General features: G+C 41.5%; 1 protein-coding gene across 4 annotated transcripts in view; it reads left to right on the top strand.

Moving 5' to 3' along the window:
- Positions 1-15,619, top strand: part of HECW1 (HECT, C2 and WW domain containing E3 ubiquitin protein ligase 1) — a 265,816-nt gene extending 250,197 nt beyond the window's left edge. For all 4 annotated transcript variants that reach the window (XM_074900896.1, XM_074900895.1, XM_074900893.1 and 1 more), the window contains 3 exons: positions 916-1,030; positions 2,192-2,390; positions 10,468-15,619. In XM_074900896.1, the coding sequence (XP_074756997.1) occupies positions 916-1,030; positions 2,192-2,390; positions 10,468-10,579 (426 nt within the window). In that variant the 3' untranslated portion in view covers positions 10,580-15,619. The remainder of the gene's footprint in view (positions 1-915; positions 1,031-2,191; positions 2,391-10,467) is intronic.
- Positions 15,620-16,372: the final 753 nt, after the last annotated feature.

The raw sequence follows: 16,372 nt of genomic DNA, 5'->3' as shown, positions 1-16,372 counted from the left end.
CCCTGGATTTTGCTAGTTTATCTTTGCTGAAGACCTGGATCTGAGAACATCCTTCTGGAAGAGCTGCTACAAGGACTGCCAAAGACTGGATGAAAATCTGTGACTTTGCTGACTAACCCACGTGGACACCTATTCTTGCCCCTTACTACTCATATTCAAACATGTATCTTGCCTTGGCATCTGGGTAATATAAATAGAAGTTGAGGGCTGTCTCGCAGAGGGAAATAAACTGCAAGAATGTCAACCCTGGAAAATGAAAGAGCAGATAATGGACATGCAGAATAATACTGATAACTGATGGTTCCAAGCAGTCGTGCACTGACATTCACTGGGGGTGGAAGGCAGTGAGGGTGGATTTGTAGCTGAATAGACTTGGTCAGCCCTTTCCTGTAGAAAGGGGTTGGCTAAGTGACCCCATACAGTTCACTAAAGTGTGCATATGGTTCACTAGCTTTTTCTCCCTGTGAATACTGCAGGCCGTTAAGGCTTTTGGTTTCACATAATGAAAGTGAACCATCTTCAGTGGATGAAGACCTGAGAGCACTGCTAGACAATTGTAATCAAACTGCAATGAGAAACAAATATAACATAAATTGTCTATATTACAAATCCAGTCTTTGTTTGACTGTCAAAATCACTTGTCAGAATTAATGTAACAATGTAGAATGTTCTGTACAGATTATGTCCTGCCACTTGTATTGTTTCACCGTGGTCAAATCTCATGTGTCATCGTTTGCAGCTCAAAACATCACCTGAAGAAGAGCACAGATTTATCAGCAGAGGAGTGGAAGTCACCTGCCAGCATGCAGACTTTGTCAGAGTAAAGAGCTGGCCATCAGAGCCATAGGCTTACGAGACATTGCATCTGCTTCATTTCCAGTCTGAAACTGTGCTTACAAGTGTTTTTTGTTTCAGGTTGTAGACTCCAGGCTTGTCTCTGTTTTTGATGCCAGAGAACTGGAGCTGGTTATAGCTGGCACTGCAGAAATAGATCTCAATGACTGGCGTAACAACACAGAATATCGTGGAGGTAAACTGCCTGCTGATAATAACTGATAATAACACTAATAACTTGACTGGTTTTGGTCTAAAGCATACAAGACTTGGTCCATCTTTTCTGTCTGTCTTTCCTGAGGGAAATGCCCTATTTTTTCCAGGAAGTTTTTACAAAGAATAACTCATGAAATAAAATAAGTAAGATCTCGGGTTTGGTTCAACAGATGTAATACTGAAATTGCTTCTGCTACTTCTATCCAGATTTTACCCACTCAATTCCTATCAACTTAACAGGAGATTTGACTGTTAAGATCTGAAAAGGATTTGCAGTATTAGGTCGAAAAGTTTGTTCCCAATTACACTTCAACAACACACAGATCTTGCTTAACTGTCCCCTCAGCCTAAACTATGTCAAGCTGGATTTTTTTCCCTTCTCCTCTACTGCTTGGCCTGGTTTTGCTTTAAACTCTGAGCATGATTTATCCAGGCTGTCTTGAGTAATGGATAAATGTGAAATCCACGAGTTCTGCACTACAAAAGGAAAGTCCCTGAGGTTCACGTATCCTTCTCTAAAAAACAAGGTGTCAGTCATTGCTGCTCACTGCCCAGCCTTTGTGTTACCTTGAAATACACAGCTCACCACAAACACATCTGGTCCTTGAAGTTATTCTCCTCCCACTTTTTTCTGTTTAGCTATTGAAACAGATTCAACCTGACTTTACACTGGCTTTCACTAGCACAAATCAAGGCACAGAGTCCCTCAGGTGGGAAGTTTGCCAGGCAAGGGCTTGCAGCAGCAAACTCCTCTCCATCTGTTGAACACTACTGCAATCCAAAAGAGAATTTGTTTGGGAACCAGGAATTGTTAAGCCGTTAGGACTCTCACTGTACGGCATATCGCAATTGGTCTTTTATATCTCATGCAGATAACCCCAGTTCTTGCCAAGGGATTTGTGAGAGGCCAATGTACCTCAAATATATATTAGAGTTTCATGAGTTAGTAATATTATAGTAGCCACAGCCAGGACAAGATTGGGGCTGGGACCTACTGCTCATCAAGAACAAGACCCATTGTTAGGTCAGGATCTTTTCAGTAGGAGATCTACTGCCCCATGCTAGTGGGAACAAATTTTGATGTTACACTTCCCACTTAGAGGGGGTGCTTCTATTTTCTCTCTCTTGCTTCTTGATTTAGGTTACCATGATGGACACATAGTAATACGGTGGTTCTGGGCGGCAGTGGAGAGATTTAACAATGAGCAGAGGCTCCGGTTGTTGCAGTTTGTCACTGGAACATCAAGCGTGCCGTACGAGGGCTTCGCAGCTCTCCGAGGGAGCAATGGCTTACGGCGCTTCTGTATAGAGAAATGGGGGAAAATAACCTCCCTTCCAAGGTATGTCCCAACTAGGATACAAAACCAGAAGTGCTGTGAGGAAGGTGAGCCTGGTACTTTGTTGAATGTCTCTGCCAGTGAAAGATAATTAATACAGTAAGGACATCTTAAACCAGCAAAGAAATTATTAACAGTTTGTTCTGTAATTATATTCAGAGAAAAATGGGGGGTTTTGTTGCCTTTTTGATTTGCAGGCTCAATGTAAACTACTTTGAATCCTGGGAAATGGTTAAGGTTAAGATTTCCATAGGTCTAAATCTAGTTCTCTTGTTTTGATTCTGGAACAGATCCAGACCAGCAGGAGCCTGTCAACTGATTCTGTTCCCTTTGCTTCCAAAATACAAGTACAAATACTTGCGAGTTTACAGAGCCATGAAAGCCAGTATCTGTCTCTGAGTTTTGGCTAGACACCTGAGTGTAATCCCTTCATTTGCTCTGATGGTTCCACTTTTTCATCATGAGGAAGCTTAGCGAAGGGACTTCAGACTATGAGGTGATAATACCCAATTTGTTACATCCAGCCAACTAGGAGCAAGAGCAAATGAGCCATAATGTCATACAGAGTCAATAGACTTCACAGTGCTTCCCAAAGGAGAGGTCATCTTCCTTTTCAGAACAAAGGGACTGGGGCACAGAGGGGTGGTCTGATTTGCCTCAGGCCACCCATGGCACAGCCAGGGATACATTCAGGTTTGAGTTCTGCTCCAGCACTTTATCCATGACCACCACTCATCCTTCCTCACTGAAGTGAGTTACCTTTTCTTGAATGGCCTTACAGTTGCCTGAGGCTCTGCCCCACTGAGATTATTTTTCATACAGCATTTTTCATGGGGCCACATCTCAGCACCTCTGAGATACTTTTGCTATGTGACCCTTTTACATAACATTTGCCCTGCAAAGGATGCTTTCTTCCTGCTCTCATCATTTGCTTTCAGCTGCAGTCCAAAGGAGGCTGCTTTCATGGCACAGAGCAAAAATTTCTTCTTGCAGATCTTGCAAATATATCCAACAATGAATGGGGTCTGGTCCAATTTTCTAGTTACTTGCTGTCCATGTTGTTTACCCAGAAGCATACTGTAAGACATGGACTCGAGCAGACCTCCAGAGTCCTCTGGAGAGGGAAAGTCCAGATATGGTCACTCTCTTAGTCTAAGCCTGCTCAAGCCCATGTTTATGCAGTGGGGAGACACAGAAGCTGGACCAGAATACTATGATCGGCAGACATTCAGAGCTGACACCTTGTGTGGACTCCCTCTAAAGTCAGGAAAAAGGAAGGACGGGTATTTGAGGCACAGTTCATCTCTCCTGAATGTAGACTTTTAAAATAGCTTGGTTGAATCATACCTGGTACATTCTGATTGATGTCCATCGACCATAAAGACTCTGGAGAGACTATATGGAGAACTAGAGCCTACATGAAAGCTAGCTGTACTCACTGAGATTTAAAAACAGATGAAAACATGTAAGGTCAATGAGATGACTCATGCCCGTTGAGATTCAGCCAACAATATGGATGGAAAGAAAGTCTGAGAGCTACAGTTTGCTATGCGTAGGCCAGATCCTCCTTTTGCAGCATTTGTGTAGTCTGGTTCTATTTAAGGGTTTCGGAGCTGACCAAGGGCATGCCTGCCTGTAGACAGGCAGCAACTGGAAGTCACAGATTTGTGCAGCGTTTCTGCAGAGCTCTCTTCGCACTCCTTCTGGGATGGAAAGGGGTGAGAGGGGAGGGTGGACCTTGGTGGGTGCACAGAAAATGCCCTGGGCTGACCCATCAAGTTCTGAAAAGGTAATTGGCCTCTTTCTGCTCTGCTTAACTTTCTTTGTGAACCTAGGCATTACTTATGACCTAGATGCAGTTAGCCCCAAGATATTCACATTAACGACTTTATGTTTGTCTGCTGATCACTGAACTTGTTGCTTGCCCCAAAAGAGGCCTCTTTTCCAGGTGAAAGTTGTTAGCACCTTTTAGAAGTCTTAGAGCTCTGCATTCATTTTAGCCAGGGGAAAGAGAAACAACACTTGCTCATGGGGAATAAACACAGCTTGATCACCGTGAATTATTACCTGCATTTTTATAAAATTATGGGGTGCTGCCAAGTGTACACAGTGTTAAGAAATACATAAAACACACAGGCTAAAGCTGGAGGCTCCCTAAATCCTTAGTTAAGCAACTAAATAAATGTTTTTTTAAACTTCTTTTAAATGCCTGATTATGGATTGCTCATGTTTATTTAGATTTACTTACCTATTTACTTAGACTTAGAAGCTAAAAAAAGTCTTATGTCATATCCTGTAGGCCTTTTGCCCCCTGTCATACAATATGAGTGTAATGAACTTTAGCTGTTTAAATAAACCACAACAAATTCCCTTCTCCCACTAACAATTCCTACAATTTCACAGTGTTACCCTTGCTCCACGTTTTCAAAGTCCTAGGAAAAAAACACAGCTTTCTCGTATCTTAGCAATCATCAGATTTAGTCATTTATGTGCTTAGGTATGGATTGCACCTCTTAATTACTGGCCTTAGTTCTTAGGCTCTGACCCAATAAATGCGATGCTGTGAGAGGTGTTATGGAAGTTTGCATAAAGTTGATGCATTTGGCTTTCCTGACATCCAGGTACATGGTGGGTCACTGGGGACAGGTTAGTCTGGCCTTTGGGTTTTCAGCTGCTTTACAAGCATCAGGATAACTTTTAGCTGTATTAGGAGAGTCCAGGACTCTTTCTGTATTCTCTCACTCCTGCTCCTGATGGCTGAAGCAGTTGGGTGACTCTCCCTTACATCTTGTCGTTACACTTTGGCAACTGCCATTTGCTTATAATGAGCAGAGATGTGCTAAGACCTAAATGAGCCATGCTTTTGCACTTGCAACTGCAGCATGGCACTCCCAGAAAAGAGGCATGGTGTAAATTTCTAAAATGCAACACTTCTCAAAGAATAACCACTAATACATAATGCTTAGAGTGCTTCTTGAAAGCACTGAGGATAAGCAAGACTTTTTCAGGAAGGTTGAGAATCTGGTAACTTCACTCTGAATTGGTGGACTTGTTTGTTCATCGGTACCAGTTCCCCTACATGAACAGGATATTCGTGGTGGTGTAATATGTTCATCTAAGACAAGTTAGAGTTAGATTACACCAGCGGTTTATTTCTGGAGTGTGCATGTGTACCAGACACATTATTCCTATCTATATTTACTTTGAGACCACACACATTAGAAAGTCAAAGCTCAGAGATGCTGTTCTAATCCCAGATCTCTAGACCCTAAAGCAGGTTCCAAAGAAACTGCCAGATTTACACATCCGTCAGTGTACATCTGCAGCATGGTTTCTTCCAAACTGATGTAGCTTGTTGTGTGAAATGACAGGTGCAACCACTTGTTCATCAAGATTGAGTTTTACTGTCCTTATCTAATATGCAAAGCTTTCTCCCAAAGGGAGTTGCGTATTTTACTTCTCATAACTGGTTGCCTGAGTAGGGATGGATGGAGAATTCTTCCAGCTACAGCCTCTTCTGAAGCAGGAAGCCTCTCTTCATCACCTTTCCTGGGCCATGCAGATATTTAATACGGAACCAGTTTAGCAGTAGTTCTGCAAGAACTTGTTCTTTGTTCCCCACCAAACATGAATGAACAGACACTGGCTTTCTAGCTGGAATAACACAGCTTCATCTGATATTGTGGGAGCAAAACTCCTGACCCAAAACAAACCTGTGCAAAGAGCTATCAGTGTTTTCTACCATAGCTATCAGAGGCAACAGTTACCTCTTCTTAAATCCTTAGCCAGCAAAAGTGTTCAGTGCCTACAAATGCCACTGCCCCATCTTCTGATCACGCTCCTCACCTGACCAAAAGTCCTGTCAGCTCCAGGGTTATTTCTGCTTGAGTATCAGTTTAAGTAAGGACCTCAGCATGTATCCCAGTGATTCAAAGAATCACATCTGAAGCAAGGAGGTCACTTTCCCCAGCAGTGCTGAGCTGCAACTACCCTTTCATCAAAAGAGATTTTCCTTCGTCAGAGTAATATTAGTGATTACCACTGTACTGTCTGTGGGTTATGTATGATAAACAGTGCTAGTAAATATCTGATCTTTTCTGAGAGAATTCTGACCCTCCCTATTAGATGATCGAGTATTTATTCACTCCAGAATCCCATATAGCAATTTAAGAAAGATTGAGTGTGACCATAAAGAACTTTGTTCTCATAATTTCCTTCTTTCCCAGTGGACTGAGTGTGTGTGCTTTGCTGTCTTTTATCATTCCTTATCTCTCATCCCTCTTCTCTTTCCTCTTTTCTCACATAGAACAGAAATACTATCTACAAACCTACATTTGTCTGTTAAGCAGTGGTTCCCAGAGAGCATCTAACTGCTTCTTACAGACGAAAGGAACAAAAGTTGATACCTGTGGGTCCTGAGGTTGATCAAAGAGGAGGTTTTGGGTTCATCTAAAGAAAGCAAGGTGAAAAGGGGAAATGCCCAGTTTCTGTCTGGCAGGCATGGTTCCATTAGAATGCAAGTCTTATTTTAGTGGATAGGTTCAAGCTATAAATAAGATGGGAGGGTGTTCTGCGCCCACTGACTGCCTTTGGACTCTCATCATTATGGGGATTAAAGGAAGTGACAAAGAAAAGAAGAATGCAAAAATCTTAAAAGCTTATACTCATCATTTGCAGAGCGAATTCTTAAAAGAAAAGAAACAGCACAGCTCTGCAGTGAGCAAGATTAAAGGTTCAGACCCACCAAAGCTACTTTGAGCAGTAGAGACAGACTGCCAGGAAAAATTAAATTTTAAGTGGTCCATTTACTGCTTTACTTACTGGAGTATGAGGGTACATGAGGGCCAGTGTTGGTTTACATGGCTTTATCTTGTGTTTTCTTCTAGAGAAGGCAGAATCCGTTCCATAAAAGCTCTTACCAATCTAATTCTTATTCCAGACCTCTCACTCCCTGAACCACCCTCTCAAATGTCAGCAGACTGATGTGGTAGGAGGCTTAAAAGGGAAGAAAGATTTTTCCCATTGCTATGACTGTTTTTTGCACTGCTGATGTAATGTTTTTACCCCGGTATGTGCAGCAAGCATCCCCTGGATTATGCTTATTGTAGACACTCTCACTGGGATGAGTAGTAGGAGGTCAACACCGTTCAGGAGGAATTTACCCCTTTGGAGGACAGGCACAGAGTTAGACAACAGTGGATAATATGGAAATTATCCTTGCCTCTTAATTGCCCTGTGTACTGCAGTATCACACAGCATATGGATATAATAGACTGGAGACTGAGCAATTTGTCTCTAGTCTGGTTCGGAAAATAAAGGTTTCAGCTTCCAGTTGCAAGAGGCAAGGGTGCTATGCACAGCAATACTGAGGAGAGGGGGAACACTGCATGAGAAGGAGTCCCAGTCAACCCTCCCTCTTATTTCAGGTGAGGCAGAAGATGTTGTTCAGTTGCACGAGTAGACACCATGTCTGGCTGTTGCAGCAAGGAACCAATTAGGCCCATTGCTGAATGTATACCAGACGATTTTGCACATAATTATCCTGTTGTAAGATTGAGTGGGCTTCACTGCATCAGAGTTGCAGTAGTTGCACATCAGTTTTACAGACTGGAATTTGAACTCGGGTTTTGCCCTTAGCAATATATTGTGTTTTGCACCTTAAGTAGGTAGAAGTGTAATCCTAACCTGCACAGTACTCCTGAAAATTAGTTTTCATTTCGGATTTGATGACTTCTTTGGAGTGAAAGGATTTTTTTCTATAAAGTTGCTGAACTGGAGAACACAAGAATGTTGCTTGGCAAAATGCTTCAGTGTTTCTAGACACGTTAACTTTTTCTTCCTTTCTTTGTAATAGTTTCTCCCCACAATAAATTACTTGAGAACTTCTGTAGAAGAGCCAACTTCTGTAAACCTCGTAATAGGAAAAGGAATTGATCTTTTTTCTGAGTTTGACTAGGTCAAGGATGACTACAAGTCAACAGCATTGCAAGCCTGTTTCATAACCAGTATGAAATGAGATGGATAATGATCAGTCAAGATGCATGTCTGCAAGAAAGAAAATGCCAGAGTCAGTGACTGGGGATATGTCTGCACCACACAATGGGATGCATGACAGCGATGTCTGAGATGCTCTGGTCTCATACAGTTAAATGTGCCGTGGTTAAGTGCCATTACGTTAAATTCAGCAAAGATACATTAGCAGAATCCACACCATAGCCATCATGACTATGCTGCTTCTAGTTCTGGAGCCAGGCAGCTGAGCTCCTTGAGACCAGCTGTCTCTGAATGGTGCTGTCTTGCCTAGGATAAACATGTTCTGAATGGACTACAAGAATCCTTCAGTTAATTAACTCCCAGTGGTTGATAAGTATTGGCAATGGATTGTAGAAACAACTTACGCTGCCAAAGATTGTTGAGATAAACAATAAACAGTGCAGGGCTACTCATGGATAATACACATGAGCTGCCATGTTTAATTTCAAGAGATGTATTTAATAATGGCTTTATTAATGTTCCTTTTGCACTCACTCACATGTTCCCAGCTCATTTCCGCAAATTGTGTTTATTGTACACTCTCTGAGAGTAACCAGCTAACAAATCTTCATTCAGAAGGGGAAAAAGGATGGTAAAAGCTCTCCTAATTGAAATTCTGTGATGCAGTGAAGATTACATGCCTCTGGCTATTTCAGTTGCCTGATTGCTTTTAATGATTCACCTTTGGTGTTTGATAAAACTCTCCCTCTGAATCTGCAAGTCTCAGGCCAGCCCATCTACCAGTATCATTTTTCTCGCTTTGTGGGTGGCCTAAGAGATGACTAGAACAGTTTCAAATAGTTTCTCCAAGATAGCTCTTCTGCTTCCATTTCGAAGAAGTAACATTGAATTAAAGTATGAGATAGAGAAACTAAAATTAAAACAACTTCACGTCTTCTAAAAATACTAGGGGCCAGAAGCTTGGACATTGTTAGCCATGGAGGCTACATTTCCTTCTGTAGCGTTTTGTCAATTCACATTTATCAGAGGGAGCAAGAGGAAACAAATACTTCTAGCATCATGTAAACCTCCATGCTCACTGAAAAAAATGAAACAACTGTAATGAAAATGTACACACAGCCCCCCCCCCCCCCCCCCCCCCCCCCCCCGCCCCTGTTTGTTGAATGAGCCACACAGTTTTTCAGTCAGCTGAAATGGATGAACTGTTGGGGCAGGGACTGTTTCTTTGCTCCACATCTGTATCGCACCTCACACGGTGAAGTGCAGTCTGCATCTGGGTCTAATTGCCGCTACCAGAAAAGCTGCAACAAGGTGGAGGCATGCGTGGAACCCATTCCACGGCTTCCTTTGAAGATGCTGCCAACTGGGGGTAAATAGAATGCTAGAACTGGGGGAAGAGAGGGTCATCAAATTGGCAGCTTGCTCTGCACAAAATATTTTGCTTTTGCCTTGGCTACTACAAATAAATAATATTTAAAGGCCAGACTTGCAGCAGATGGCCAACAGCTGACTTACAGGAACATTTTCAGCAACCTCTCTTCTTCAGTTAGCAGATCCCTGAATGATCAGGGAGTCAGCGATTAGCCCTGCCTCGCTATAAACTCATGATGAGCCCATTCTGTCAGTGTAGTTCATCACATTATGCATGTCCGCTGGTGCAGAACTTAGTAGCTGCTCATGCTGGATGTACGGGTGAGTTGCATTTTTTTGGAAAAACTCAAAGCAACCGCAATTATAAGTAGTGGAATTTTCTATCAGGGCCTAGGCTCCAGCTCCTCAGTGGCCTCCAGCGTTCTTTTCCATGAAGATCCCTGCCAGATCCCTGCAACACCTAATGCAGGGATAGCAGAGAATAATGTTGATACTTAGCTTGTGTCTTCTATTTGAAGTATTCGTGTGTATGTGCATGTACATTTCGGTACCTCAGAGTTTGGTGGTATTTAAGTGTTTCGTAGTTAGAATTTCTTTTTATCTCTCTTGAGTGAACTTGAATGTCTTGAGTCTCGGTAGGAACTTGTTTTCTCAGTTCTTATTTTCTCAAGTTATTTAGGTTAAACTTAACACGTAGCATATTTTCCTTTTGCAGGGCACACACATGTTTCAACCGTTTGGATCTTCCACCTTACCCCTCATATTCTATGCTGTATGAAAAGCTGCTGACAGCTGTTGAAGAAACTAGCACCTTTGGACTTGAATGAGGGGGTTCAGGCACTTCTGGTGTTTTTCTGGCTGATGATGTCACCTTTCTTGTCCACCATCATTTGATCTTGGTTTCCCATGTTTTTATTTTTGAAAACAAAACAAACAAAAAAAATCAAGATTAACAAAAGCTGTGCATGAAGAACTGCTGCCCTCTAAGATCTAACCTTCATGCTTTCATCCTCTGTTTCCAATGGACTGCTAGTCTGTATGCAATAGAAAAACAACTGTCTCAAGGTTTCTGTATATCTCTACATACCTCCATTAATAACAATGAAAATACAAATGCAAGTTACACTACACTTGACCAAATGTTAATAAATGTTTACTTCCACCTACGTTGATTAAAAAATAAAAAAAACCTCATCAAGCATTCCAAGCTTTTATATGCCCACATCTTCTAAATCAGTTCACAGCCTATCTTACTTCTTAACCGTTGAATCCAGTACTAGGAGCTGGTCAAATATATCTTCATCCATCCTTGTTTTCCCTGTATGTATTGTCCATCTGAGAGAGACCTATGAGCAAAACTGAAATTTTTATATACGAACTCATGATCCACGTCAGTTGCATCAGCTGGAACTGGCCCAGATACATGGTGCAGATAAGACCTTCAAAAACTAAAAAAACAACCTGTAATGCAATGCAAAGCATAACAGCGATTGTTATGATTGTTACTTGCCAGTACTGGAGAGAACTTGCACTTCAGAGATACTGGGAGGGGCATCTCCATTGTAATGTTTACCACACAAGAAGCACAAGGTTGTGCACGCTCAAGAAGGATGTTTTATTATGTAGCATAAAGGACAAGGCTCCCTTACCTTAGTGTTGTATATGACAAGGAAAAGGGGAAATAAGAAGAATGTTCTACTCTTATGAATACCCTTGGGTTCTGTTTATCAGGTATTTGTTTTCTGATGTTTAAAACGCTCCTTTCCAAAGGAGAAGTCTAGACAATCCCATCCCCTGTGTCAGAAGCCATTTATTTTCCGTCAGGCTGGGCTAATCTATGGTTGCTGGGGGTTGTTTTCGGTCCTGTCATTTTTCTTTTCTTCTTCACTGGAAATCTCCATAACCTCAGGAGTGGTTGCAGACAGATGGTTTTAGTCTAGGGTCTATTAAATGAGAAGCTGCAGTGAATGAGGGTGCTTGTCAGGGATGAAGGGGACGGTAACTCTCTTTGGGTTAAGACTTTGTTGCACTTCCTCTTGGAGTAAACCCGAAGGCCCTCCAGTCACGTTACGTACCACTAAACTAAAGACCTAGCTCTTGTCAATGCAGACATAGCCCTCTTCAGTTTGGGGTACTTTGCATTCCAGCTCTGAAGCCAGGGAATGAAAGGAAAACAGCAGTACGCTTGTCTTCAGATGGATTTTGCTGAGGCTGTTACAGACAGCCTAACTGCTCTGATTGTGTTCTATTTATTAATCTTTGCTGCCCTTGTTTTCCGAGCCTAATCTCAGATTGAAAGTGTTTGTCTTAACTGGGAAAAGGAAAGACAAAGTATCTTCTGACACCAGATATGTTAAAGGATGCATGAAATATGAAGTGAGAGACTTGTGAATGGTGAGTGAAGGTAAGTGAGAAGGTAACATCATAATGTCTAGCAGCTCACGTGAAATACCACACCCCCTTGGGGGCTTGTTACTGGTAGTTTTGTGTTAGCTATGCTTTAGAAAACTGTAAAATCAGGAGATCAGTTCAACGTCTGACACATCTAATTCCTGTAAGTTTTCTCTCCAGAGAAAAGAATTGGACCCTGCTTTCCCACATATTTTTATGGTGGCTATACAGAAACTCATCGCACATGAAAAACTGCATTCTGAGAGTTTTAGATCATTCTCCTGCTTTGATTCTTAGGTCAACAGGTGTTTGAAAGGTGATGGACCCAAAAACATGTTTGTAAGCAGAAATAGTAGCTTTTGTTAATGATATATAAAATATTTGGGATATTGAAATTGCCCCATTCATTCAATTTCTTGACATTTCAGCCACTTTTATACTCATTTACTGTATGGCTTTTTCTGAGAATCTGTTTTATAGTACATTATTATTCTTATTGAGTACTTGTATTACAGCTGCGTACAGAGGCTTGCAGCTACAGGCCAGCTTCATTGTACCAGACACCGAAAATGATGCTTATTATTTCCACAAATGAGCTCTTGGGCATCTGTTCCACATGACCCACTGCACAGTAGAGATGATGGAAATCTTAACTGTTTTCTGAGAGCGTCTGTCACGTGCACATGAAATACATCAGAGCAAGTCACACCAGGAGAGACTGAACAATGAAAGCTTCCAATGTATCTAATTTCTGCCGCTTCACCACTGGGCCCCAAAATCCAGTGATTCCTCATGGTTCTTGCTTTATTCCTGGTGATGTTACAAAGTTACCTGCACTATGTCAAATGTTGGATGTCTTCTGACAATAGAAGAAAAGAAAGAGAAGTATCCAACTGGTTGGTCCATGTTTGGCCAAGGAAAATAGTGCATCAAGAGCTGTCTCCTTACCATAGTAAAAAAGTTTCAAAAAAAAAAAAAAAAATCCAATCTTTACAATATTGTATAGTTACTTTTTTTTTAAGTATTTAAAAATTATATTTTATTAAGAAAAAATGAAACTATTTTGTGTAGCATAATAGAAGTTGTTTGTATTTCAGAGACAGCGTCAAACCCCACTGACTGAAACAAGGAAGGCTTTCTCCTGAAATTCTTCACAACATGTTCTGGCACCCGGCACACACTAAGCTAGATTAGGTGTTTTGCATCTCCATATTTGGCAGATGCCATCTTGAGCACCTCGTGTGTTCCTGCTCTGGGAAACATACAGCACAGCCAGCTACTTCCCATCAAAATCCTTGGTCCAAGCTATCTTTCAAGCACACAGCCTAGTATTTTTAAAAGGTTGCTGTCTTAGGTGACTGTGATGACATCAAAGTAACAAGGTCATGCAGATTTCCATGCAAGTTTTTTTTGGATCTAAAGCCAGGAATAGAGGAAGACAGTTGATTCTTTTCATAAAAACAAAGGAAAAGAAGATGCCATACTCTGCTTTTCTTGCATTCTGCCATTCCAGCCCTATCCTTCTCTCTTCCCAAATGCCCTACCCCAATAGGTTTTCAAACACTGACACCATCTCTAGGATATCCGGATCGACGCTTCGCAGTGCATTTCTCCATTCGTTGCATCATAGCATGGGCAGAATCCAGTCTGGAGTGGAGGGGAGGCCGTGCATCTAAGTGGCAGCATAATGTTAAAGTGAGGCAGTGAATGGTGCTAACAGGAGAGAGGGAGGAACCCATCTCCCTTGACCTGTTATTTAACCTGCCCATTATGCAATTAATTGACTTTATTGTTGTTGTTATGCATATGCAAGGCATATACCCGTCCTTGTTCACCTTTCGATTCAAATGCTGTTACTCATATAATCATCTGTGCTCTCCCCAGGTCTGCATTTTCATTTGTAAAACACTGATTGTTAATTACAGAATTTCTGGTTTCATTGTTTTCCCACAGGAAAGACTAGAAGATATTCCATAGGGCAGATATAAAGTGAAATAATCTGTTTGGCTCTTTCACCTCAGTTCCCTTTGAACGTGGTGGTGTCGAGATTAAGATATGACAGTAACATCAATAGATGTTAAAATGCAAGTGAAAAATGGAATAGGCAATCTGACAGCACTTGTGAGTTGCAGTTTTCAATAGGAGCAATGAGTATTGGTGATTTGTATGCTTGGTTTCAGAGGGCCCATCTCTTTCTCGAAGTGATTGTTGTGATGGTGTTAATGGTAGGGGGAGGGAAAGGGATATTTCTGTTTATGAAATCCTGTTGCCATACTAGCATTAAGCTGAAGATACAAGAACGAAAATAGGTATTTTAAATCATCAGTAGGTCTTCCACCTTGAAGTAGTCTCACCGACTGTTCAACCACTGAAGCTATGCAGGATTTGATCCAGTACAACCAACCGTACCTTACTGTTAATTGAGCCAGGTCTAAACCTTACAAATGCTGTCACTTCGGTCTGCAGTACGTTACGTGAGCGTTCAGTTTCAGTCATGTGGCTGTGCATATTCAGAACTTGACTTCTATGTTCTAGGGAGATCCCTGGCTATCAGAAGGCAAGAAGTGAGTGGTCCAAACTACACCTAACATCTAACGGAGAAATCATGAGTTTTGTACAGGTCTGACACAGAGGATTTTTTCACCCAGTTTGCTCAAGTACCCGTGAACTTTTCAATGAACTGTAGCTAAGGTTTGAGTCTGTAGTCTAGTCTGAGAGACGGCCTGTGGGGAGGGGGAGTGTTTGTTGGGTTTGTGTTTTGTTGTTCTAGTTTCACTGTAACAAATAGTTGACATACCTCTACTTGAAAAGAGTAGGATACTGAATTTGGACATGAAAATCAAACATATACACGCACAGAGGACGAGTTAAAGTCATCCTTCACTGTTAATCCTGTGACAGTCTGTGGAATTCCAGAAAACAAATTTGACTGGAGATTTGTTTAATTTCTGTTGAAATAATAATTATTTGCCCTGTCTCCACAGTAATATTAATAGGGCTTCCCAGTCAAGATTAAACACTTTCAGTCAAATGCAGACCAACAGATCTTTCTACAACAAATGCGGTGCTTTTTTATTATTATTCTTGCTGTACCTCAGTGTTCGTTACTAAAAGAAAAATTACTGCAATAGACTAAATCTGGGATAGGTTTTCCAGTTATCACAAGGTCCAAAAGATTGGATTGTTACTTTCTCTCTAGTGAGTCATGTAGTTCCTTTGTTCTGGTAGAAAAACAGATGCCTGTAGATAGTAGATACTAGGTAGAGTAAATATTGTACCATTAGCCAAATTCCCTGCAGCTTCCGATTTATCTAACAGAAATGTCTGTTACGGTTTTTGTTAAAGACTACATAAAGTCAATGGCAGGAAAGGTCCTCATTATTGGACTGATTTTGCTTCTATTGACAGAAAAATGTCACATGATACTCAGGCTGTGCTTTCTATTCAACCATATCACTACAGAGGAATGTCAATAAAATCACTTTGTTATGGCATTGTGTGGACTGTCTATTACAAATAACTTCAAAGAGGATGTATTTTACTAGAGTGGGTGGAAACTGGCACTGGCGAAAGTCCACTGATTTCAGGAATTGCTCTCTCAGGATCTTATCCTTTCTGACCATTGCATTCAGGCCCTTCCACTGCTTTTGTTCAGTTTCTCAGGGTACATGTCAAAAACTTGAGGATCTCCACACAAGCATGCATAACCAAAGCTCCCACGCTCTCCTAGACTACCCTAAGACCAGCCCTGCCTTGAAAGCGTGTGAGCTAATTCCTTGCTATAGAAAATGTCTGGACAGAGGGACAGAAGAGGTGTATATACTACTGACGCGCACCTCGCTTCTAGGTATAATTACTGCATTATAGGTATGAAATGCAAGTGCGAAGATGATTTCTTAATAGCATATGCTGGGTCTGCATTAAGTGTTGACAGCAAATAAATAGCAAGATGCTCTGGCATTCTCAGTACGTCACACCCATTTCTTTACTGCTCGTCATTGTAATATCTCAGGCGTGTTTCATTAGCACATTCCAGGATAGATTAACACGCCTCAGATACACAGTCAGCAGACACCTTGCTGACCATACCTGTTTTCTTACATAAACGGCACCTCATGAGGGATCATGGTACAATATGCAGGATGGGAAAGCCTAAATCCGAGGAGCTGGTTTTATAAGGAAAAATATAAACCCACAGAAGACACTCCAACAGAAGTGGTAAGCACAAG

Source organism: Athene noctua, chromosome 2 (genome assembly GCF_965140245.1).
Source record: "Athene noctua chromosome 2, bAthNoc1.hap1.1, whole genome shotgun sequence".
NCBI lineage: Eukaryota > Metazoa > Chordata > Aves > Strigiformes > Strigidae > Athene > Athene noctua.
The sequence above is the reverse complement of the archived record's forward strand: the minus strand, read 5'-3'. Positions and strand labels throughout refer to the sequence as shown.